At 42.1% G+C, this 27,786-nt stretch overlaps 1 protein-coding gene across 1 annotated transcript in view; it reads left to right on the top strand.

Annotated features, from left to right (window-relative positions):
- Positions 1-1,318: 1,318 nt before the first annotated feature.
- Positions 1,319-27,786, top strand: part of LOC142312164 (uncharacterized) — a 70,081-nt gene continuing 43,613 nt past the window's right edge. Inside the window, exons 1-8 of the mRNA XM_075351066.1 lie at positions 1,319-1,361; positions 11,095-11,215; positions 11,343-11,522; positions 11,605-11,728; positions 11,812-11,946; positions 12,030-12,127; positions 12,323-12,413; positions 15,666-16,740. Of these exons, the coding sequence (XP_075207181.1) occupies positions 11,138-11,215; positions 11,343-11,522; positions 11,605-11,728; positions 11,812-11,946; positions 12,030-12,127; positions 12,323-12,413; positions 15,666-16,740 (1,781 nt within the window). The 5' untranslated portion in view covers positions 1,319-1,361; positions 11,095-11,137. The remainder of the gene's footprint in view (positions 1,362-11,094; positions 11,216-11,342; positions 11,523-11,604; positions 11,729-11,811; positions 11,947-12,029; positions 12,128-12,322; positions 12,414-15,665; positions 16,741-27,786) is intronic.

Below are 27,786 nucleotides of genomic sequence, written 5' to 3' on the forward strand. Positions count from 1 at the left end.
TTGGACTGCTATTACTACCACTGTACGAACCTTCATGTCCAGACTGGCAGTGGGGTCTCTTGACCCAACTCAACATCCTAAAAGACATATTTGATGCAGTTGAGTTCAGCTCCGAAGGTTTGCAGCCAGTCTGGACATCACTGTCTGTTCTTGGACAATGGCTCATGACCATCTTATTTCAGCCTAACAGCAGGATCTGATGACATCATAATTGGTAACCAGGAAGCGATTCAGCCACAGGAGAGGAATGGTGGCAATACTATGGCGAGGCCGGTGGTTTGGTAAAGAAACATAGCGACCTCGACAGAACATAACAGAATCCGTACACCTCATACACACACGGCTCCGCTCCCTACACACGACTCTGCTCCGCACACCTCGTACACACACGGCTCCGCTCCGTACACCTCGTACACACGCGGCTCTGCTCCGTACACCTCGTACACACACGGCTCTGCTCCTTACACCTCGTACACACGCGGCTCTGTTCCGTACACCTCGTGCACACGCGGCTCTGTTCCGTACACCTCGTGCACACGCGGCTCTGCTCCGTACACCTCGTACACACACGGCTCTGCTCCTTACACCTCGTACACACGCGGCTCTGTTCCGTACACCTCGTGCACACGCGGCTCTGCTCCTTACACCTCGTACACACACGGCTCTGTTCCGTACACCTCGTGCACACGCGGCTCTGCTCCTTACACCTCGTACACACGCGGCTCTGCTCCTTACACCTCGTACACACGCGGCTCTGCTCCTTACACCTCGTACACACGCGGCTCTGCTCCTTACACCTCGTACACACGCGGCTCTGCGCCTTACACCTCGTACACACGCGGCTCCGCTCCCTACACATCGTATACACGTCGTACACACACGGCTCTGCTTAGTACAAGCACACAAACTGCTCTGCTCCGTACACCTCGTACACACATGGCTCTGCTCCATACACGTCGTTCACACACACGGCTCTGCTTAGTACACCAAGCACAGAAACTGCTCTGATCCGTACACCTCGTACACACACTGCTCTGCTCCGTACACCTTATACACACACTACTCCGCTCCATACTTGTCATGCACACACAGCTCTGCTTAGTACACCAAGCACACAAACTGCTCTGCTCCGTACACCTCATACACACACGGCTCCGCTCCGTACACCTCATACACACACGGCTCTGCTACATCCACACTGTAAACCCCTCCTGACCCCACACACACCCCCATGACAAGAGTCCTGCACACACTGAGGAGCTGATCATGTGACTCCTGACTCCTCCCCTCCATGTGACATCATCACAGGTCCTGTAAGCACAGAGCAGCCATATATCCAGTGTGCGGCTCTGCAGGTGGAGGTATGTGGAGATTCCCCATTACTGGGGCAGGGGGCATTAACCCCTTCAGCTCTGGGACTATTTTAGTGTTTATTTTTCTGCTTTATTAGAATGCTAACACTTTTGTTCCCTTCCCTCTGATAGATACACACGACCCCACGCAGTGTAGGGTTCCCATAGTACGCCATTTCCCTCATAGTATGATGCTCCTCCACACTAAGGCCCATTATTAAGGCAGATATGGGAGTTGATACCTTTAATAGCCGACTGTAGAGATGGTAACAAGTAGCCGCTTTCCAGACTCCTCCCGTCTCTTCGTCAGTTCATATTATATTTGTTCCCATCTTTTCAGTCACATTAACCTTAAATAAGATATGCAAGGGAAGTAAATGAAGGAGCTTACTATTATACAAAAGTTCCCTATAATATAGATAAAAGCTAATCTTTATTATATATGCGTTAAAAGGCGAAAAAAAAACCAGATAAATCATTTGTGTCTGGTATAATGTGATTTACAACAACATTGAGGGTTTACAAGGGACCAAAACATTGACCAAAAGAGGTCGAAGAGAAACTTGGTAACCCTAAATATCTGGTACTACCTTGCCACGGAGGTTGGCACCCTGAAAAATTAAGGGAAGCGTGTGATACAAAAGTTACCAGACCTGGGGGGCGTGGCCGGAGCTTCATGGAGCAGGACACCTGAGGGTTGAGCTCCTCCACCCGGGATTGAATTAGCCCATTTACATCAGCTTGGAGAATCCAAAATGGGGAAGAAAAAAACCCCAAAGAATGCCAAGGACCCTGGGGTCCCACCATCACTTACTCTGGACTCCTACCTGACTAAGGAGCTGCCAGGGGTGCAGGAACAGGAGGACGCATGGACGGCTGGAGTGTTACATCACCCCCATCTTCAGACGGCTGCAGCAGCGGTGTGTGTGGGGGAGACCGAGCAGGGAGCACCAGCCCGCGTCGCAGATGGAGGGAAAGGTGAGGGGTCTGTGGAGGTCGGCGTCACAGACGGAGGGAGAGGTGAGGTACCCTTGGATGTCGGCGGGCGGAAGGCCTCCCTCGTGGGCAACATGGCAGCGGAGGAGACGCGTGCGTGGTGACTCACCCGAGCGCCGGCAGGAGCAGGACCGCAGCGAGCCAGGTGGGAGTGTACGCCCCCGGACCACTAGGCCAGGCAGTAGATTCACATTCTCCCTTGATGCGGGCTCCGGCGGTCCGACAGAGACGGTAGTGATTATGCCGCTCCTCCCCCCCATAGAGATCCTGGAGCATGGCGGGGGCTGGAGCCCGGCTGTCCCTACTGATAACACGCAGAGGGGAGCTGGTGATAAAGACTTGGGTGACGTGGATATGGAATGGGGGAGCGATGGATATGAGAGAGTGAAAGGCCGGGTGGAAGGCGGGATGGAAACTCTGGAGGAGGCTGAGGAGAACAGAAATGAGGCCATACAGTCTGCTGGAGTCGCCCAGCCCCCAAGGTACAACCTAATTACTAATGGAGGTGATCTCCTGTGTTCCCCGCTGGGACCACCAATGTTACAAAATGAGAATCTCACTCCAAGGCCTCAAAGAGCCCATAAACTATCTAATGACATGGGGTTGCAAGGTCCAGGTACAGCAGCTCAGCAGGGGGGCACCCTAAGTTCCCACCTGGCCCTACTAATATGGAAACTATCAGGAAAAAGGCTCCGGAAAATGCGACCACCGGACCCCCACCCTCGCAGCCTACGAGCCCTCCAGCAGAGTGGTGGGAATTTGTCCGCCAGCTCCCCACCAAGAGAGATTTTCAAGCACTCATCTCTGAAGTTAAAGACACCTGTAGATCTGAAATAGCGGCGGTCCGTCAGGATGTTGTCTCTATCTCTAAAAGAATAAACCAGGTGGAGAATGATCACAATGAAGCTAGAACAACCATTCTTCACCTCCAGTCCCAAACCTCCTCTCAAGCCGAAGTCATAAGAGAGCTACCACGTCATATTGAAGATCTAGACAACAGAGGCAGGCGCCATAATATACGGGTCAGAGGCGTACTCGAGGCCCAAGCGAAGGAGGATGTTACAACAATTCTGCAGACCATATTCAACTCACTCCTTCAGCGCCCTCCTGACAACCCAATTCCTATAGATAGAGCGCACAGGGCCCTGCGCCCCAAAAATCTGAAAGGGAACCCAAAAGACATTATTTGTCACATCATTGACTTCCAACTTAAAGAGGAAATAATGTTGAAAGCACGACCACCAAAACAAGTGATTTACCGAGGCATCAAGATCCAGCTATTCCACGATCTCTCATGGATAATGTTACAACAGCGGAAGGCCCTTCGCCCACTGCTGTCGTCCCTGAAGGCCAATAATATCTTTTATAGATGGGGGTTCCGTTTAGCCTCTCTGCACGGCGAGGAGAGACGTCGGCCAGCCTTCGGACCCCCGCAGATTTGGAGCAATTTTGTCGGGTATGTGACCTCTCTATTCCAGACCTGCCGGACTGGACTTTGCCCCAGCAGATACCGCAGCTTTCCCAGGCCTGGCAGCCAGCCACCACATCGCGTAAGTGGCGATCCAGGAGTGCGAGGGAAGAAGGACCCACCTATACGTATCCTCTCGTGAACTTACGGTTATCTGGTGAACTCATTTGTGGTTACTTGGCTTATCTATATAGCTTTCTTTTTTTTTTCTGGGATTTTCTCCTCCTTAAAGGATCCCGGGAGGGGGTCTAGGCCCCATATGTCTGGTTTGTGGAGTTTCGTCACTCACCCACTGGCAGAGTCGTACCAATTTATTCGCACTTTGGTTTACAGTGCAGGTTATATTTAGTCTGACATTCTCCCCTTTGAATGAACGTAAGTCGGCTCTGGTGCTGGGATAGTGGACGGTAGGTGCTGACTACCATACACTTAGTTTTAATTTTTCAGTAGAACATAGTTATGTTTTGGTTTGTTTTTTTTTATGTTCTGGTTATACTCACGGGTATGTAATTCACCAAGGTATGCATGCTTTGTCTCAGAAGGGTCCGTTGAGTACATTTGCCACACATACCAAGCGGCGGAGCCAGACACTGGCCCCCACACTAGCATACATTGAGGTCCTGAGATGGCTAAGTTGATGAGCCTTAATGTTAAGGGGCTGAATTCTGATGTAAAGAGGCGGCTGGTTCTCCAGGAGATGCGAAAATCAATGGCGGAAGTGGTGTTTCTGCAAGAGACACACTTCACAGAAAAAAGTTCCTTCAACTTTGCCCGCCATTGGTTTCCCCAATCCTTTTCATCTACAAACACAAAAAAGAAAGCGGGGGTGGCTATATTGATTTCTCGCACCTGTCCACTCCAAGTGAGTGGGTGGGAAGCGGATCCCTCATGTCGCTTCCTCCATAGTCCAGGGCACTCTGAATGGGATACAACTAATCTTGTGTAACCTTTATGCCCCAAACTCTAATCAAATTAGATTTGTTTCCTCGGTCTTGTCACGCCTCCCGTCGGCTCGTGGGGCCATACACATCATAGGGGGAGACTTTAATATGGTGTTTTCGGACAGGGCGGATAGAATGCTTGCACCTTCACACCCTGCAGGCCCACATAGATCATCTCATCTATCTACTGGTTTCCGCAAACTGATCCACAAACACCAACTATTTGACCTGTGGAGAATTGACAACCCGACGGCAAGACAATATACCTTCTTTTCACACCCCCATAGTCGAATCGACTATTTCTTTGGTAATGTCCTCACACTTAGAACGCTTCAACAACCCCAAATAGGCAGTATCACGTGGTCGGACCATGCCCCTCTGTTAATATACCTTTCTTCCAAGCTTAAAAAGGACTCACAGCAACTTTACCGCCAATGTGAAATAGACCTTCGTTCAGCAGAGCAACAATTCCGTGCCCATCCCACCAAGTCAAGCCTGAAAAAGGTGATAGACCTGAGAACTAAACTAAAAGAAATTTCGCATGGGAAAATAGAGAAGCTCTTACGCTACTCTCGCCAGAAATATTATGAATATGGCAATAAACCGCATACGATGCTGGCTAGAAAGCTTAGGGATCAAACAATAAATTCCGCCCCTTGCGCCATAAAGGATACTTCAGGCACCCCTCACTACGACCCCACAAAAATTGCCCAACTTTTTCATACATACTACACGTTTTTGTACTCTATCCCTCCGTCATTGTCAATGTCCCACCCAGACAGAACAAAAATAGTGAATGATTATTTGACGGACTGTCACCTTCCAAAACTGTCTCAGGAGGCTCTGGATGACCTTAATCGGGAAATATTGCCAGATGAGATCCATCAGATCATTAAAGACCTTCCAAATCATAAAGCCTCGGGCCCGGATGAGTTTACGTACCTATATTATAAAACCTTTGTAGGGGAATTGTCTTCCCATCTGACTCATGTCTTCAATCTCTTTATGAAAGGGGAGGACATTCCAAATACATTCCTACACTCTTATATAACTATCATTCCCAAAGCAGGTAGGGACCCTATGGAATGTGCGAGCTGGTGAATAGAGAAGGGGTGGAGGCACTTCTTCTGGGACTAGATGCGGAGAAGGCTTTCGACAGGCTGGACTGGTCCTTCATGTTTTCTGTGTTGGGCCACTTTGGCCTGTCGGGGCCATTTGTCTCCGCGCTGAGGGGTCTGTACTCTCTTCCTGCGGCGACAATTCGCCTCCCTCACGCATTCAAAATCCCTGCCTATCCGAAATGGAACTCGACAGGGCTGCCCATTGTCCCCTCTCCTATATGTTCTTAGCATTGAACCATCGGCGGCACAGATCCGACTCAATCCGGATATTATGGGGGTCAAGGTTCTGGAGAAGTCCTTCAAGGTGGCCTTGTTTGCAGACGATGTCCTACTGTCACTGACTAATCCCGTCATCTCCCTACCAAATCTACATGCAGTACTAGCCCAATACGCCAAACTCTCGGGATATAAACTTAATTCGGACAAAACAGAAGCCTTACCTCTCAACATCCTAGAAGCTAAACTACAGTCCCTCAAACAAAATTTTAAGTATTCTTGGCGTTCGGATTCCCTGCGATATTTAGGAGTTAAAATAACTCCCAGCTATAAGACATTATACCAAGCAAATTTCCCACCCCTGATACGTGATGTTGAAAATAACCTAAAAAAAATGGTCATCCTTACAGATCTCGTTTTTGGGTAAAATCGCCACAATTAAAATGACGGTCATCCCTAAATTCCTATATCTATTTGAAACACTCCCGGTGAGGGTTCCCTTGGGGGTGCTGAGAAAAGTCCAGTCAATATTTCTGCAATTCATTTGGCACTCAGGAAGGCACCGTATTCCAGATTCAGTTCTGTGTGTACCTCGTACAAAGGGGGGCTTGTCGTGCCCGAATCTTAAACTTTACTATTACGCCTCACATTTACGTAGCTTGGCCTCATGGATGACCCTGCCGGCCTTCAACAAGTGGACGGAGATAGAGAATCTTTGGATGGCACCTTTCCATCCAAGCTCTCTAATTTGGGGTCGCCCTAGCGAAACCCCCTCTAGAGACCTTCTGGGCCCAATTGCATTCACAAGAGAGATGTGGCGGCAGTGTAGAATGAAGTTCCAGCTGGCGTCACAGTCTTCTCTGTTGACCCCTTTCTTGTTTACACCACATCTGACGGAGGGTATGAGTCCGGGGGTGACAGGACAGTGGGCAAGGGCGGGCCTTTACTGTTTTCGGGATATAGTCAACCCATCGACTCTAAAATTAAAGCCATTTTCAGACCTACGATACCAATATAAATTACCTTTTCATCTGTATTTCTCATACCAACAGATAACACATTTTTTTACAGATATTATGGGACAGACAGGGGTACGTTTCCCAACAGCATTCGAGACTCTATGCTCTGGCCGGACCTGGACCAGGGGACTAATCTCAGCCATTTATAACATATTGACAACTGGGGACACTTCGGATACAGTGAAGCACACATATATGAAGAGATGGGAGGGTTGGGTTGGACGCCCTTTATCGGATGCACTCTGGTCAATAATATGGGCTAGGACATTTCGGTCCTCAATTAGCACTCTCTACAAGGAGAATCAAGTTAAAGTCCTTATGACATGGTACCACACTCCAGAACTCCTACACAAGTTCAATCGTACTTATCCAGATGTGTGTTGGAGATGCGGCCTTGGAGGGGCATCCTTATACCATATATTTTGGACATGCCCGGCCATCAGTGGTTTCTGGGAGGAGGTGGAGTCCCTGATGGGTAGATTAGTGGGTAGAAGTGTGACCAGAGACCCGGTGGTGTTCTTGCTAAATGCTCTCCCGTCGTCATTAAGCAAATCTGAATTAAAGCTTCTACTCCATATCCTTACAGCTGGCAAATGTCTAATCTCACTATTTTGGAGGAGGGTAGCCCCGCCGTCTGTCTCTGATCTGTATGCTCGGATAAAAGATGTTAGAAATATGGAAAAACTGACAGCCCAGCTCCATAATACTATGGATGGGTTTACAGCGACATGGTCTCTCTGGGATGCTCTTGGGGACACCTACCAGATTAGTGGTCGAAAATGGGTTTATGGCAACGTATCCCTGTTATACACAAGCTTGAGGAGCTGTGTGAATGCCCCACCAGGTCCCTGGGGCTTGGCTCTATTCTCTCCCTTATCCGGGTCTATCATGTGATGGAACTCTATTCACCCTTCCATTGATTTTCAGTATGTTTATGACATATCATATTTGTATGCATACTTGTGAAATGTTTCTTTTACTTGTGTAAGTGCATATTTTTCTTTCGTTGTAAAAAAAAAAAAGTTACCAGACCTTCCCAGTAGAAAAATACACAAAAAATGATAGTAATGCCTATTTATACCTTACTTGCAATGTCAAAATCAAATGTACTGAAATATGGTGGACAAACAAGCGCAATACGGTCTTATCCCAATATAAAGGGAATATTCTGTTAAGAAAGTGCTCCCTTTATGTGGTTGTGTCACCCACAGCCAGTAGTGAAGGTGAAAAACAGCTGCCGTGAGGTCCACAAGGCCAGAGGCTGGAGCAGTATGGAGGAACCAGGAGAAAACCATGGATTAAAACTGCACTGCTGTAGATGAAAAGCCAAATCGCCAGTTAGTAGATGAAGGTGCTTTATTCAACACGTTTCAAAGTGTGACCTCACATCCTCATTAGGAAATCCACAGAATTACCTGATTAGTTGATGCATTTCCTGATGACGAAGTGAGGTCATACTTCGAAACGCGTTGAATGAAGCACCTTCATCTACTATTCAGTGATTTGGATCTTCCTTTCATCTATAGCCGCGCAGTTTTAATCCACAGTTTTCTCCTGGTTCCTGCATATAAAATCAAATGTACACACATACATGATTAGTGATATAGCAGGTTCACATTAGATATGCTTAATATAAATTACTTATCAACCGTTTCGCTAATGAACTGTGGAAGAAAAATAGCAAGTAAGCTGAAAAAGAAGAAAAAAATTATAGTTCCCTTTAAGAAGAAAAAAAATCATAGGTCTTATCTCGTTTCCACCAGTTGCAGGTGCATCAGGAGGCTCACTGATAAGTTTCTGGCTCAGATGGATGCTGGATGTTGTTCCATACATCATTTGGGCTGGTATAAATAGTGGTTTACAATACATTCATATTCAAGAGGTACATGTGCTTACTGGGTATGTTATGTTAGTAATGCTTAACCCTAGGGGAGACACATAACAAATTCACATAAAGACTATTAAAACATGGCTGTGCAGCGATCCACGTGATAGGGTGGAATTGCATGGTAGAAGCACTCCTAACAATATGGTATGTCACCACTGAGGTGTGCATACTCCAGAATTAACGTCTATGACGGCGACAGGGGGAGGAAGGCCAGACAGGCAGACATGGGTGGCAATAGATAGCAAGACCCGACCCCATATTCCGCTCCTGTTGCACCTGTCAATCAAGTAGCAGTGTATTGCCGGAACTTCACTTGCACATATTTCTGAAATAAAGCATCCAATCTCTGAGGAAAAGATTTACATTCAACATCCTAGGGCCAGCATAGCACTGGCTTTTTATATGTTTCATAGTCTATGAGGCTGTTCACATGTCCGTGATTCTTTTTCATACCGAATGGCCCATGAAAAATTGTAGAGACATGTCCAGTATTGATTAGAATGTCAGATAAAACGTAGCAAGGAAAGGCTATGGTTACGGGAAAAAACTGGACTGCACTCTGATACCATCTGTATACTGTCCATTTTTCACTGACAGATAGGAGAACGTGGTGAAACTTTATTTATTTTCTCATTAGTGAAAAAAAACTTATAAAACTGTGAAAATAATGGGAATCACTTATGAAACTCGATCTATTTTTTTTTTGCACGTAAAAAACAAACTGACTTCTGAATGAGACCTAACTCCTGTAGTTTTGTATACAAAAAATTTTAGAAAAATGCCTCAGGCTTCTGTGGGGGAATCAGACATGAGATCTAACGTGATAGAAAAGAACATCCCAGGGAAAGGGGGAAACATTCATATAGACGGCTGTTAGTAATGTAAAATTGCATAAATTACTCTCGAACTCTGTTTTTTCTTTAGGCTAAGACCCCACTTTGCTTTCTACCTGCTTTTTCAACTGCAGCGTTTAATGCCAAAATGGATGTGTTCTGCTTTTCAAGCTTAGTCTATGGGAATTTGGGTTTCTAAACCCCACTATGCAGTTCAAACTGCAGCCTTTTTGTGGCAGAAATTTGGGCAAAAACTCTGCTTTGCAGTTCTAAACGCAAATGGCAAAAACAATTGACATGTCAATGGGTCTTGGCCTTAAAGTCTGTGTTTGGTATGAACACCGAACCTCGGTTTGACTCATCTCTTAAAATAGTTAATATATTGTATAATATAACAATGAAGCTGTAAGGGTACAACACATACACATAAGAATGATAATAAGGAAGCTAAAAAAATGATTATACGACTGTTGCTTTATACATATATTAAGGAATCATAATTTTAAAGATAACCTCTCAAACGAAGAGATCCTAGCAAAATGAAGCAATGCAAAAGCACCTATACCTACCACAAGCCATAGTAAACGAACCAAAACCAGACCCACACTGCCTACTACCACCAACACGTATGGCGCATAAAGCTTCATCAGAGGTATTTTTATAATGTTTTTGCATTACGTGTATCTCTTTTTATTATTATTATTATACTATTTAAGCACTGTAGCTTATTTATTATGTATTAAATCTAAAATGTAATAACGCTGCTGTAAACGTATCACCGAACAAAGAAAGTATAGCCTGGTTGTGTTACCTTGTGTAGGCCAGAATGCAAGGAAAATACATATTATCTGCTTGTGAAACTTGAGTATCACCCAGGTTAGGTGTCTCCCTGGCCTATCAAAACAGCAGGTGGTGATATCAAGAAGTGTGGTGTGAATGTGTAAACTGGATGTGGTGTGAATGTGTAAACTGGATGTGGTGTGCACTCAGCCCATTGTGAGCCTATTGCGTTACGTAGGTGGACTAGGGAGTAGATAAATGGAGTCTTCCTTTACAATAGCATCTGAGTCACCGAGTGAACAATGCTCATTGCATTCCAATATATACAGTCCAACAATCCAACATCTACACGTTAACACACTGGAGATAAGAGAAACATACAATAAGTGTATTATTATTATTATTATTATTATTAATATTATTGTATTATTACATGACATTCTTTATGATGTTGCATTGTCTCATCTCCTTCCCATTCAGGTCCCTTTTATATAAGAGAATTTTCCTAATTGACCCATCAAGGATGGATAGAGACAGGGACAAGAAAGCGGAGAGGATATTACACCTCACCCTAGAGATCCTCTTCCGGCTTACTGGAGAGGTGAGAGATTCTGATGACATCACATTACATCATTCTTATCTATGGGAATAACAAATAGACAACTGGAGAGGTGAGGACTCTGGAAATGTCTGTAGTGAGATTTATTAATGTGTCTCTCCATAACCAGGATTACACAGTAGTGAAGAAGACCTCTAGTGAGTGCTGTCAAGACCCTGTGTCTGAGGTATGGGGAAGACCCCTGAGCCCAATCACGGGGCCTCCACCTTACCACCTGATACATGAGGACATCAATGACCAGAAGATCGTAGAACTCACCTACAAGATGATTGAGCTGCTGACTGGAGAGGTGACACTGCTGGGAATGCTGGGACATTATACAGTAACGCTATGAAGGGATCGGGGGATGACGATATCATTGTATGTGTCAGGTTCCTATAAAGTGTCAAGATGTTGCCGTCTATTTCTCCATGGAGGAGTGGGAGTATTTAGAAGGACACAATGATCTGTACAAGGAGGTCATGATGGAGGATCCCCAGCGCCTCACATCACCAGGTAATAGACAGGATTAAATACACACTGCCTATAATTATCTGTATGTAAAGAATGAATTCAGTCCCTGCATGTACTTCCTACAGGTCTATCCAGTAAGAGGACAACACCAGAGAGATGTCCCCGTCCTATTCTTTCACAGGAGTTGGAGTATTTAGAAGGACACAAAGATTTGTACAAGGAGGTCATGATGGCGGTTCCCCAGCCCCTCACATCACCAGGTAATAGACAGGACTAAATACACGTGGCCTATAATTATCTGTATGCAAAGAATGAATTCAGTCCTTGTATGTGTTTCCTCCAGTTCTATCCATTAAGAAGACAACACCAGAGAGATGTCCCTGTCCTCTTCTCCCACAGGATGGTAAACAAGAAAATCCTAATATTTGTCAGGATCATCAGGTATATGGAGAGAAGGAGTCATGAAATCTCCTATGATGTGTAGACGGCTGTGAAGGTCTTGTGCTCAGTCTTGTTTTATCCTCCAGTATTATATGTTTATACTTGTGTAATGAGAACGGTGGAGATGGCAGGATTAGAGCTGATCATAGATGTGACTTCTCCATCTGTCTGTGACTTTTACAATATTTGTTTCAGGCTGAAGATCTGACCTACATTAATACTACAGGGACCTATGTGAGCAGTGATGAGTGGTATAAAGAGGAGATTCCTTCAGATAACCCCCTAGGTGAGTAGTAACCACTAAATGCAGGGAAGTCACAGATTCTTCTCCATAAAGGAAAATATATATTTCTGTGTTAGCAAATCAATAAAAAAATTGAGAACCCATTCTCCTGCTAAACCATTATGTTCTTCTCCACTCAAAACTGACCCAGTTACTTTGGGCATTAAAAGTCCTTTTTTTAGAGATGCATTGGATTTGGCAAGAACTTACAGCCAAGAGTAGCCATTTTAGTCCCTGGAATTATATGCTAATAACCATTGACTGCCCAGATCACATGATCTTTATAAATGCCTTCTGAACTAATGGGAGTAAAAAAAGGATATTTTTAAATTCAAGAGCCTGAAAGATATTTTCTTTGTTAAGAATTTTACAAATGTCCATTATATAAGAACTTGTACGTGAACCACCATTGTGGAGTGTGAGTGGTGAGAACACTCAAAATAGTTAATAAATAACATTTATTTATTTCTAATTTACATCAGATGCATTTTTCAAACATCCTTTTATAATTTTTAGGATGTTAAAACACATTACTAGGGGACAAGGATGGGGCACATTACTACAAGGGGACAAGGATGGGGCACATTACTACAAGCGGAGCAGAATGGGGCACATTACTACAGGATGAAGACCATGATAGGCTTATTGCTACAAGGGGACTAGGACGGGCACATTACTATAAGGGGACAAGGATGGGGCACATTACTACAAGCGGAGCAGGATGGGGCACATTACTACAGGATGAAGACCATGATAGGCTTATTGCTACAAGGGGACTAGGACGGGCACATTACTACAAGGGAGGACACATTTAAATTTTATTGGTATCTATTCTTATTTTTGAAATGTACCAGTAGCTGCTGCATTTCTTTCCCAACCTAGGCTTATACTCGAGTCAATAAGTTTTCCCATTTTTTTGGGTAAAATTTGTCGTATATTCGGTATTTTAACTATACTGGCACTTTCTGAAAAGTAGCACGCAGTGGTTGTTGCAGAGTGAAAATTGTAAATATGCCATTTTAGTGCCAAATACACTGAGTCCAGCTTGTGCTTCTGGAGACACGCAATATGTAATTTTTTAAATGGTTTCTTCCTGCTGCAGCAATGCCAAACATATGGACGCTAACAGTGTTTGGGCACACTGCAAGGCTCAGAAGTGAGGGAGATATTTGGCTATAAGAGTAAGGTGTTACGAGGGGGACCCGGGGAAGCATGCCAAGATGGGAAATGGACAGCTTCCGCCGGTCAAGGTCCACTGTGCGGTGTAAGGGACCGCCGCTATGGTGGGTGAAGAGTGAGCGGGTTGCTGCTAGCGATCGTCTGGAATGTCACAGACGATCTATGTACACCGATCTGCCCTAACCCGTGAGGGTTGTATGGCACGGATCTTACGGCTCGGTGTACCTGTTGCACGGGGAAGCACAGAGGTGCCCACGCACGTGTGCCAGTGGAAGTCACGAGAATATGGCACGAGGGTAGCACAGAGGTGCCCACGCACGTGTGCTTTCAATAACCAGGTGAGTCCGGTGGAGACTTGAGGAGCTCACCTGGAACAGGAACACGACCTGTTGAAGGGGATACTGCCGGAGCAGCAAGGCAGGAACACGGCCTGCAAACGAGGTACTGCCTAAGCAGCAAGGGCCAAGCCCACAAAAGACAGTAATGCCTGAGCAGTGGCGTGGCAGCACGCTGCCAGACAGCCAAACATAGTGCCGCCATGATGGCAGGAGGAGCTTTTAAGGAGGTGTCGTTCCACACAAGGGCGGGCGCGAGGCGGAGATGACGGACTTGACCCAATCAGGGTCCACGACGTCCCAGCCTGGCCAGTCAGGATTCACCACGTCACCAGCCTTGTCATCAAGCCGTGTGATGTCAGTGGGCGAATCAGAACCCACCACGCATTGCACATGCTCACCCTCCTGCCTCTGGGAAATAGAGGCGGGATCCTCGGTCTCACAATGTGCAGAGATAACGGGAGTCTCACTGCTTCCCTGAGCAGTAAACCTCTGCACATTGCGCAACCTCGTAGACCTTCGGGGCCGCTGAGCAGGAGGGCCTGCGGCAGGCCAGGAATGGGAGACCGCTTCACTCCTTGTAACAGGAGAACCACTAGGTGTCACCCTTCTGCTTCCTCTCTGAGAAGGTATCTCCTGCACACTGCGCAGTCTGGCAGACCTTCGGCGCTGCTGAGCAGGAGCGCTCGTGGCAGGCAAGGAATGGGAGACTGCCTCAGTCCTTGCCTCAGGAGAGCCACGAGATGTAACAGTAAGGGGTACTTTTTACACGCTGCGACATCGCTAATGATTGCTAGCGATGTCGTGCGCGATAGCTCCGGCCCCCGTCGCTCGTGCGACATTTGGTGCTTGCTGCCGTAGTGAACATTATCGCTACGGCAGCGTCACATGCACATACCTGTTCAGCGATGTCACTGTGACCGCCGAACAATCCCTCCCTCAAGGGGGAGGTGCATTCGGCGTCATAGCGACGTCACTGCGGCGTCACTAAGCGGCCGGCCAATAGAAGCAGAGGGGCGGAGATGAGCAGGACGTAACATCCCGCCCACCTCCTTACTTCTGCATTGCCGGTGGACGCAGGTAAGGAGATGTTCGTCGCTCCCGCGGTGTTACACATAGCGATGTGTGATGCCGCAGGAACGACGAACAACATCTTACTGGTGGCAGCAGGGATATTAAGGAAATGAATGACGTGTCAACGATCACTATTTTGGAACGATTTTGCGATCGTTGATCGTCGCTCATTGGTGTTACACGCTGCGATGTCGCTACCAGCGCCGGATGTGCATCACTAACGACGTAACCCCGACGATATATCGGTAGTGATGTCGCAGCGTGTAAAGTACCCCTAAGACTTTACTGGATTGGTTTATGGAAGACACATTATTTTTTCTCTTTCAGCTAATAGTAATGTTGAAACCCTCCTATTTTTTTCCTTGACAAATGATTGGCTTTCATTGTTTTTGCAGGTTGAGTAGAGATGTGAAGTGGTATTATCTTGGCCTACATCATTTTGTTGTATTATACAATGTTTTTTGGGGGTCGAGGGGTCATAACAAACAAAGTAGATCAAACATTATGCTCTACTGGTTCCTGCTCCGAAATGTACTATTAAAATATCAACTGTTTTTGTATAAATATATAATTAAACTTTACTACATAATTAGCAAATTCTATGGATCATTTAGAAATGTAAAAATATAATGTTTAAATATATTTTATTCAATTTTTTCTTTCTTAGCAGATAACTGTGACAAGAGCTTTGAAGAACAATTGACATCTTCAATTTTTAAATCAGATGACATTAATATCAAACAAGATACAATTGATGAGAATGTCATTACTCCAGATATATCATCAGCTCTTCAAAGTAAAGATCTATTATTTGATCCTTATAAACAGGACTTATCTTCTGATTTGTCGCAGATGATTAAGAAAAATAACAGTCACGAAAGAGGCACTGACAATCAAACATCTCTTTCAGCAAATAATCCATATACAAGTGTAGATTATGGAAACAGTTTTTCTCTCAAAATGTCTTTTGTCACAAATCAAAACATTCATACAGAGGAGACAAGATTTTCTTCTTCAGAGTGTGGGAAATATTTTAATGAGAAATCAGAGATTGTTAGAAATGAGAGAGTTCTTCCAGAGGAGCAGCCATATTTTTGTTCAAAATGTGGTAAATATTTTGCAACTAAATCAAAACTTGATAGACACCATAGAACTCACACAGGGGAGAAACCATATTTATGTTCAGAATGTGGGAAATGTTTTGCAAATAAAGCACATTTTGTTAGACACCAGAAGTTACATACAGGGGAAAATCCTTTTACATGTTCAGAATGTGGGAAATGTTTTGTAGATAAATCAACTTTCATCATACACCAGAGAATGCACACTGGGGAAAAGCCATTTTCATGTTCAGAATGTGGGAAATGTTTTGTAGATAAATCAACTCTTGTTGTACACCAGAGAATTCACACAGGGGAGAAACCACATTCATGTTCAGAATGTGGGAAATGTTTTGCAAAGAAATCAAATCTTGTTACGCATCACAGAATTCACACAGGGGAGAAAACTTGTTCATGTTCTGAATGTGGGAAATGTTTTTCAGATAAATCACATCTTATTACACATCAGAGAATTCACACAGGGGAGAAGCCATTTTCATGTTCAATATGTGGGAAACATTTTAACCAAAAATCTTATCTTGTTATTCACCGAAGAACTCACACAGGGGAGAAGCCATATTCATGTTTAGAATGTGGAAAATGTTTTAATCGGAAATCAATTTTAGTTGCCCATCAGAAAACTCACACTCCATTTAATTTTCAAAATGCTGGAAATGTCTTACCCATAAACTGATCCTTCCTGAACATTAAAAATCTCCCATGGGGAGAAGCCATTATAAAAGCTATGAGGGGAGAAATGTTTTACTTGAAAATCATATTGGGAAAATCTTACATGGGAAGAAACCATATATCTTGAAGATCTTTAAAAAAAACAAACACATAACAAAGAGAGTCAAAGTAATGCCAACTAAGTAATTTAGACATTAGAATTATTAATATATGCAGTTACTAATAGAAATCTATTATGTAAAAAAGCAAAGAGCAATATTCTATAGGGTGGTACATTGGCTCAACAACATCTCCAAGGAGTTTGTATGTTCTCTCTTTGTTTGCTTGGGTTTCTTTCCAGACTCCAAAGACATAACTGCTAGGGAATTTAGATTGTGAGCTCCATTGGGGACTGTGATGGTAATCTCTGTAAAGTGCTGCAGAATATGATGGCGCTATATAATCAATGCATATTAATTAAAAACAATAATATGTATTAACTATTTCATATTGTTATATATTCACTATTTTGAACCCTCCCTTCATTCCCCCTAAAAATAACCACCATTTCCTCATCTTTCTAACTTCCAATCTCACTGATCTGCCATTCATTACAGAATCTTCAATCTACAATCTCCATGTATTAACAAACTTCTGGAACTTCTCTATATTACAGTAATAAAATTTTTGGAAATTACTGGTTACATACTTGATGATTCCTTCATTCTTTGAGATTCTTCCGGGAAAGATTGGGTAACAAGCAAATACTTGATGAATCACTAGGAACCGATTCCCTTTTGTATACCCCAATACATATATGGGTTTAACAGAACTTTGCTGTCTAAAAATGTAGTTATGCGATAAAGTGTAAATATTTAGAGGACAGGTTATTGAGACATTTGAATAAGTATTTAAAGCAAAGTCTAAGGCGTTTCATATGTCGATCTTAATGAAGAATATGCAGCCATAAGATGCGTCAAATTTATTATCAGTTAGAAAGGAGTGGGCACTGCCAACCTGGAGGGATCACCACATGCACCATAGTACACATATAGAAACACACAAGAACAATTCTTACTGTATAAGGAAAGGAAAAAAGGAGCCAGCACGATCTGAAATTGGCATGCATCATATAAAAAGTGAAAATTCACAGATTTATTCCAACTGTACTATAATAAAAAAAAAAAATGAGATTTTTAGCAAATAATTGATCAATTCTTTGAGCCACCCCTGCCAACGTCACGGCAAATCTCAATAGGGGGGTCCTAACCTATATTACGTATTTCATGTGCCATGCGGCCTCCTAGATAAAGTTAAAAGCAGAACCATAATGGAGCACACATACCTGTAACCTGTATATAGCTGCTTCCATGTTGCAAAAAAGGCAATTGTGGATAGAGACCAGCCCAGGTTCCAGCATGTGGAGCAAGCTCTACACATACCAGGACTATATCAGAACTGACCCTCCCAGTGCCAGACAGCAACCATTGATAAAGGCGGACCAGATCCAAGAATGGTGCTTAATTAGCATTGCCTGTGGAAAGGGGTGAGGTAACTGAATCTGAACAGCTACCAACAGGAGGAATACATTGCAAACCCAAAATCAGGCGTGCATGGTATGGTGCTGGTCAGTCACCAGAATTGTAGCATAACTACAGTCATAACAGAGAAAAAGGAGCCAGCACGATCTGAAATTGGCATGCATCATATAAAAAGTGGAAATTCACAGATTTATTCCAACTGTACTATAATAAAAAAAAAAATGAGATTTTTAGCAAATAATTGATCAATTCTTTGAGCCACCCCTGCCAACGTCACGGCAAATCTCAATAGGGGGGTCCTAACCTATATTACGTATTTACATAACAGAGAAAAATGAGCCAGCACGAGCTGAAATTGGCATGCATCATATAAAAAGTGAAAATTCACAGATTTATTCCAACTGTACTATAATAAAAAAAAAATGAGATTTTTAGCAAATAATTGATCAATTCTTTGAGCCACCCCTGCCAACGTCACGGCAAATCTCAATAGGGGGGTCCTAACCTATATTACGTATTTAATCTGTCTGGCACTGGGAGGGTCAGTTCTGATATAGTCCTGGTATGTGTAGAGCTTGCTCCACATGCTGGGACCTGGGCTGGCCTCTATCCACAATTGCCTCTTTTGCAACATAGAAGCGGTTATATATACAGGTTACAGGTATGTGTGCTCCATTATGGTTCTGCTTTTAACTTTATCTAGGAGGCCGCATGGAACATGAAATACAGAATATAGAGTAGGACCCCCCTATTGAGATTTGCCGTGACGTTGGCAGGGGTGGCTCAAAGAATTGATCAATTATTTGCTAAAAATCTCATTGCTAAAAATCTCATTTATATTACAGTACAGTTGGAATAAATTGGTGAATTTGAACTTTTTATATGATGCATGCCATTTTCAGATCGTGCTGGCTCCCCTCTCTCTCTGTTTGGTTGTAGTTATGCTACAAATGTCTGGTGGCTGGTCACCACCATGCTATGCACGCCTGATCTTGGTTTGCAATATATTCCTACTGTTGGTAGCTGTACACATTCAGTTGCCTCACCCTTTCCACAGGCATTGCTAATTAAGCACCATACTTGGATCTGGTCCGCCTTTATCAATGGTTGCTGTCTGGCACTGGGAGGGTCAGTTCTGATATAGTCCTGGTATGTGTAGAGCTTGCTCCACATGCTGGGACCTGGGCTGGCCTCTATCCACAATTGCCTCTTTTGCAACATAGAAGCGGTTATATATACAGGTTACAGGTATGTGTGCTCCATTATGGTTCTGCTTTTAACTTTATCTAGGAGGCCGCATGGCACATGAAATACAGAATATAGAGTAGGACCCCACTATTGAGATTTGCCGTGACGTTGGCAGGGGTGGCTCAAAGAATTGATCAATTATTTGCTAAAAATCTCATTTATATTACAGTACAGTTGGAATAAATCGGTGAATTTGCACTTTTTATATGATGCATGCCATTTTCAGACCGTGCTGGCTCCCCTCTCTCTCTGTTTGGTTGTAGTTATGCTACAAATGTCTGGTGGCTGGTCACCACCATGCTATGCACGCCTGATCTTGGTTTGCAATATATTCCTCCTGTTGGTAGCTGTACACATTCAGTTGCCTCACCCTTTCCACAGGCATTGCTAATTAAGCACCATACTTGGATCTGGTCCGCCTTTATCAATGGTTGCTGTCTGGCACTGGGAGGGTCAGTTCTGATATAGTCCTGGTATGTGTAGAGCTTGCTCCACATGCTGGGACCTGGGCTGGCCTCTATCCACAATTGCCTCTTTTGCAACATAGAAGCGGTTATATATACAGGTTACAGGTATGTGTGCTCCATTATGGTTCTGCTTTTAACTTTATCTAGGAGGCCGCATGGCACATGAAATACAGAATATAGAGTAGGACCCCCCTATTGAGATTTGCCGTGACGTTGGCAGGGGTGGCTCAAAGGATTGATCAATTATTTGCTAAAAATCTCATTTATATTACAGTACAGTTGGAATAAATCGGTGAATTTGCACTTTTTATATGATGCATGCCATTTTCAGATCGTGCTGGCTCCCCTCTCTCTCTGTTTGGTTGTAGTTATGCTACAAATGTCTGGTGGCTGGTCACCACCATGCTATGCACGCCTGATCTTGGTTTGCAATATATTCCTCCTGTTGGTAGCTGTACACATTCAGTTGCCTCACCCTTTCCACAGGCATTGCTAATTAAGCACCATACTTGGATCTGGTCCGCCTTTATCAATGGTTGCTGTCTGGCACTGGGAGGGTCAGTTCTGATATAGTCCTGGTATGTGTAGAGCTTGCTCCACATGCTGGGACCTGGGCTGGCCTCTATCCACAATTGCCTCTTTTGCAACATAGAAGCGGTTATATATACAGGTTACAGGTATGTGTGCTCCATTATAGTTCTGCTTTTAACTATCTAGGAGGCCGCATGGCACATGAAATACAGAATATAGAGTAGGACCCCCCTATTGAGATTTGCCGTGACGTTGGCAGGGGTGGCTCAAAGAATTGATCAATTATTTGCTAAAAATCTCATTTATATTACAGTACAGTTGGAATAAATCGGTGAATTTGCACTTTTTATATGATGCATGCCATTTTCAGATCGTGCTGGCTCCCCTCTCTCTCTGTATAAGGAAAGGATAAGCTAAACAGTTTTATTTATAGAAAATGTAAAAATCCCCAAACTATTAAAAACATGAAAAAAAAAACCAAGGGGAATCTCATAAGATAAACCCATGTGAAACTAGAAAAATTCTTTCCCCCAAAATATTGAGAATTGTAAATGCAGGTGTTTAATACATCAATAGCTACAAACAACAGGAGGAATCGAGTATAACGTGCAAAATATGATTTTATTTATCAACTAAGGTGACAAAATACCAATGGTACTGAAAAGAGAGATATAGGGAAGGCCGATAACACCGACACTACAATACACCTATGCACAAGTTCACATTAATGGGATATTGCACCTTTGCCCATCAAAAGCAGAATGCAGACTAGTAAAGGGCATGCACTAAAAAAATCTTCCTTAAAAAAGTGAGTGCAAAAGTGGTGAGGATCATAATGGTGGTTCCTAAGGAAATTTACAAACATGAGCCACAAACCAGTTTAAGGGAGGAGAAAATTAAGTCCCATAGTACCTACCAGTGTATATGTGGCGCAAGGGTTAAACAGGGACCAACCAGTCAGTGTCACAATGATCCCACAGCCAGGCTCCCCTACCAGAAACTGCTGTGAGCAGCTTTTAAATCCGGCGCTGAACACATCATTTAGAACACCTGAGTGCCGTACAAACGGTCCGGGTCAACTGCGCATGTGCGGGCGGCATGGCAAAGCCATGACACCTGGACACGCGCAGAGACCCTATGGACACCGGGAAAACTAGCCAGGAAACGCGCATGTGCACAGACGGCAGGGTAGTAATATGGTAGAATCAAGGGTGAACTGCGCATGCGTGGCCGGCACAGTGTAAATATGCAGTCCGGGCATGCGTAGAGTCATGTCAGCAACAGAAAAAGGAGAGTGTCAAAAAAGCCAGGTAACCCTGCACACATCACTAAATCTATGCTAGGGAACCAACCACGATACAAATACAATATGGAAATATATAAGACTGGTATCGATAAAAAAGCAATATAAAGTCCAAAGTGCCAAAAGTCTTAATTGCACATAACGAAATCTTTGATGAAAGTTCCCATCCAGGAGGTGTTGTATGGACAGTGTAGTGTTGTCATATTCACTCCACAGCAACATATGGCTTAAACACAGAAAACAATAATGGATCTGGTAGAGATATAAAAATATATAATATGAGAAACTACAAAATATATACCAATGGTGATATAAAATAGTAAGTGCTTGAAAACAATTTATGTTTAAAAACCCGGGACCAAAGAAAAAGAGAGAAAAAAAAGGGGGAAGAGAAAGGCATTGGGAGGAAAACCAGAGCTGTAGAGGGCAAAGACAGACCTCTCGAAGGTACACTAAAAAATGATGAAAAACTAATTTTTTCGTTGAGACCTCCATGTACCAACCTGGAGGGATCACCACATGCACCTTAGTACACATTTAGAAACAAGCAAAAACAATTGTTACTGTATAAGTAAAGGATAACCTAAACAGTTTTATTTATAAAAAAAAATGTAAAAAAAAAGCCCAAACTATTAAAAACATGAAAAAAATGGAAAATCCATAAGATAAATCCATGTGAAACTAGAAAAATTCCTTCCCCCAAAATATGGAGTATTATAAATGCAGGCGTTTAATACATTAATAGCTACAATGAGAAATAGGTATAATGAGAGTCGAGTGTGAAATATTTATGCTGAGAAATCTAGGCAATAAACTAAATAGAGTATGTGAAAGAAAGGCTAGTCCTGTAAGTGGGGAAGTCATAGGTGAAAAATATATACCAAATGCATGGTCACAAAGTAGAACTCCAGTAGAAGTAGGGTATAGCAAGACAGGTCCCAAACATACAGTATTGCCTGTGTCCTTCAATCTTCTTAAGGAGTGAAATAGCAGGAATCCATCTAACGTCTAAGGCGGGCTTTGCACGTAGCAACATCGCACGTGCGATGTCGATGGGGTCAAATCGAAAATGACGTACTTCCGCCATCGCATGCGAGATTGAAGTGTGTAAATGCTTTTACATGCGATGAGAGTCATAAAAATCGTCATCATCGCATGATCGTTGCAGTCTCCGACTTTTCCATAATTGGGATGATGCAATCCTGCGATCGTAGGTTTATCTTTCAAGTCGGTCTCTAAATTGTTGTGTGTAAAGTCAATGTTTGTTCAAATGTGATCATGTGTTTTAATTTACTGGTTTGCAACGTTTTTGGCTGGACCTGATTTACTAATCAAAACATGGTTTATTTCCCTGCGACTCAATTGGTTAATGGCTCAGCGTATTACCTTTCTTCATCATGCCTTATAAAAGGCTGTGTATGCGACCCCTTTTTGCTTGCATTCTGTTTTTCGTGTGATATTAGGTGCAATATCAATTTGTGTGAACCTATGTTTGCGGTATTTCCCTGTCACAACTTGAAACATAAAGCCTTGGATGAATAGACTGGTCTTGTTTACGTGAAAGGTATTTTGTTAAATTTTTATTTTGTTTGGTCAAATCCATAATTGTGTATCAAACCTTCATTTTTTTTTCTTTATTTTTTTCCAGATATTATTTTTTCCTTACGGAGTTTCAAGTTATTATTTGCAATTATGAATCAAGACATAGAATTTGCCATATGTGGTGCTGCGATCGCAGTCGCTGCGTCTACTGCAGTTATTGAATGTAACAGGACCAATCGTAGAAATGCACGTTTTGGGCGCATTTGGGCGAGAGAATGGCTGCTGGAAAGGGACCGATTTTCGCATTTAAATTTATTACGCGAACTTCAAGAGCGACATCCAAATGACTTTCAAAATTACTTGCGAATGTCCGAGAATTCATTCAAGTTCCTTTTGCAGCGTGTGGAGCATCAAATTAGCCGTCAGAATACCGTCATGCGTGCCGCAGTGACCAGTGTTGAACGGCTCAGTGTCACTCTGCGTTTCCTTGCGACGGGACGCACACTGACGGACTTACAATATTCGTCTGCTATTTCATTATCTGCCTTAAGCAGTATCATCCCAGACACTTGCCAAGCCATAATTGATAATCTCGGTGATTTTATGGCTTTCCCTAAAAATGAAAAGTGAATGGTTGCAGCTAGCCTCACAATTTCAACTGCAGTGGCATTTCCCTAACTGTGGTGGCGCAATTGATGGGAAACACATCAGGATAACCCAACCCCACCACAGTGGTTCTTTTTACCATAATTACAAAGGTTTTTTTAGCATTATTTTACTGGCTGTAGCAAATGCAGATTATGATTTTGTCATGGTAGATGTTGGTCTGAATGGGCGTATCTCCGATGGTGGGGCCTTAGAACAGACAGAATTTGGTAGACGACTATTAAGATCGCAGCTGCGATTTACCCAATAATTCTCAGACCATCAATAATCTTAATTTTGTATTTGTGGGTGACGAGGCGTTTCCGCTGCGAAAAAATTTATTACGACCTTATCCACAAAATACCTTAAATGCACAACGTACTGTCTTTAATTACCGCCTTTCACGTGCTAGACGCGTTGTGGAAAGTGCGTTTGGCATTCTAGCAAGCCGGTTTCGAATTTTTCATACTCCAATCAATTTAAAAATCGAAACCATCGATAAAGTAGTACTGGCATGCTGTGTTCTGCACAATTTTTTGAGGAAAAGGGAGGGCCGACACTATATTCCTGTTGGCTATGTGGACACAGTTAACGACGTCACTGGCGAAGTAATTCCAGGATCATGGCGAGAACATGATCCACATTTGCCGCCGATAAATCCACCTGTTGTAATTGGTCGCATTTCGGATGAAAATATTTTAAACAGAGACAAGTATTGTGATTTATTTAATGGAACTGGTGCATTTGGTTTGCATGTGTTACCCTAATGTTTCAATAATGTTTTTTCGAAACAAAAAACATCATCAAATGTAATTTGTGATTAAATATACAAAGTGCTTATCATTATGTTACTACATTCTTCACAATTGGGAATAATTGTAGGGTTTTTTTTTAGTTTATTATGTCAAAATCTACAAATGTGGAATCTATTCCATATTATGTTCCTAACAATTGTAATAAAAATTATCCGTCCCACCACAAAAAAATAATGGCTTATTTTCACGCCCATAATTATTAAGAGTGTATTAAATGTCAGCTTGTTGGTAAAATCATAATTCTGACTTTTCATCTTCTTCCTTAAACATTTGGTTTGAATTAAATGATTTTAATACATGTTTTGAACAAAATACATGTAGGCTTAGCCAAATGTGTACACATGACGAAAACACGTCAGATCCTCAGACCTACAGACAGATAGCCGATAAACTTTGTTGACAATATCTTCATTACAACAGAAAGTGAAACTACATTCAGACAGTATGTGATGCCGAATCCTTTGCAAATTGATAACAGAGCAACCATGCCACGTTCTGCAGTGTGGTGAGAGAATGAGGTGAAATACCTCATAGAACAAATGGATACAAGGGGCTACGAAGGGACAGCTGATGTCAAGATTACCTATAAAAGAAGGAGACATATCTTAAAAAAAATACGTCATGGCCTGAGGAGGAAATTTGATGTGCACCGAACATCTATACAAATCAGACGGAAGTGGGCCGACCTCAAATATAGATGTGTTTCTAGAGTCCAGGCCGTGAGGACAGAATTAATGAATGCAGTTGGTATGTTTTTTTCCAAGATTTTAAATGTATGAGATATATTAGCATTAATCCGGTCCCATATTTTGAATGTATGTAATGTATTTTTTCATATTATTATTTCATTGCTTAGCAGATAACAATCCAATAAATGTGGACATGGCTGAAAATGATGATGAGACTCTGATGAACCCGGATGTACTGATCGACCAAAATGGTTCGCCAGCAGTGGATAGTTTGGTTTCAGAATCAGACGCAAGTATGTATTTGTTTATTTGTTAGGTTTTGGTTTTTTTTTTTTTAATTTTATTTTTTTTGTTGTTTTATTTTACAGATGTGGGTTTTGGATCTGGTTGGGCAATAAGTCCTTCCAATTCTGATCATGGAAGTTATGAAACTGTGCAAATTGGTAATTATGAGTTTATATATTTGTTTTTGGATATTAAAAATTAAAACATTATACATTAATTTTATTTTATTTATTTTTTTTTAACATGATTTTATTCCCAAAAATGCAGACAGAAACCATGTTCAAGACATTTTTGACTGTGCTCGGGAGATTCATGTGGCCTCGGGGAAGTTGTTAGAACTTTTGAAGAGTCATATGCCTATATAATGTTTTGACAATGCATTATTGTGTATTTAAATGTTGTGGGTTTTTTTTACAATGTTCAATAAAAAAAAAAAAAAAAACCAGCAAAATGTAAAATAAATATTTTGTCTGTGTAACTGATAATAATATCATTATATGTTTTTTTTTTATTATTTTTTTAATTAAAAAACAAATTTATGGGAAAATAATGTTATGATGACTAAATAACATGGCGAAAATGTTTAAATAATAAAAATGTTAAAAAAAAATTAGGTGTTTTGCAGCTTTATAATGCTTCGGTTGTACATTAGATTTCAACAGAAAACACATTTTAAAGTTAAAAAAATAAGGACCAAATACACATTAATAAATCATTATATTTTTTTAATTTTTACTTTACTACTAAGTGATTTTTTAAACACAAAATAGGTTTGTCACATTAAAAAAAAAATAAAAAATAAATCATTATATATTTTTATGAATTTATGTGATTTCATGTCATCACATTACAATACAAACTCATACACAGTAAACTTTCATTAGCTTACTAAGCTAACTGGAACAGAAATGTTTAGTTTTATCAAACTATTATCGGGTCTTTGTATGGGCTTTTTTACCACACCCTTTTTTAAAGGGGTGATGGCGAGCTGATTTTTGTCTCAAATGACGGACAATGGGTATAATTTCATTTTCATTAAACTCATTGTCAGTCATTTCGGCAGATTTATCAAGTTGCACTTCTTGATTATTGGTGCCTGAAATAGGGGAAAGTGTGACATCAAAGATTTTGTGGTCTAATTTAGACAATGTTCCAGAGATTGCGGCATTCAATACCGACAAAATCCATTTTTCGGCAAGTAAACCCGATTCATGGTCAATTTGTTTCATCTTTTCATTGACTAAATAAGCAATTCCGCAAATAGGAGGTGTTGTTCCTTTCAAGTAATGTTTTCGCTATTGAAACAAGTTGTGCAACACCAGTCATTGGATCTGGTGTTGTTTATCTTGGATAAATTCTTCTAGGCAAAGCAGGTGAGGGACGAGCTTCTGGATCTTCTACAGCGTTGGATGTCGATGGTGTATTCGTAGGAATCGCATCCACGCCAGATTGAGTGTCTGATGGACCTTCATGAGTGCTTAGATCTTGGCTTTCTTGCGAATTCTGTTGATTTTTATTAAAAAAAAGAAAAAAAAAATTATATATTGAAAAGACAAATTTTTTTTTTGTTTTTTTTGGGATATGATTTTTTAACATCAAATACATTTGCTTAAAAAAGAAAAATAGTGCATTTGTAAACACATATTTGATATTGACTATCATTTTGCCTTCTAAATTGTTACTATAATTTAAACAAAAAACAAAAAATAAAAATAAAAAATTTTGGCCCAAACATAAAAAAAACAACATGAATTGACATGTGGCATTAAACATCGTTACCCAGAACAAAAATTAAAAAAAAAAAAAAAAAACATACCGCCTCAACAGCTGAATCAAGATTATCCACTTGATGTTCTTTTTCAAGTGGTGGAATTAATGTGGTTGATGCTCTGGGAAGCTCATGGTCCCTAGTGAAGAGTAGTAGATCATAATACCACAATTTAGGCGTATAAA

Source organism: Anomaloglossus baeobatrachus, chromosome 5, assembly GCF_048569485.1.
Source record: "Anomaloglossus baeobatrachus isolate aAnoBae1 chromosome 5, aAnoBae1.hap1, whole genome shotgun sequence".
Lineage (NCBI taxonomy): Eukaryota > Metazoa > Chordata > Amphibia > Anura > Aromobatidae > Anomaloglossus > Anomaloglossus baeobatrachus.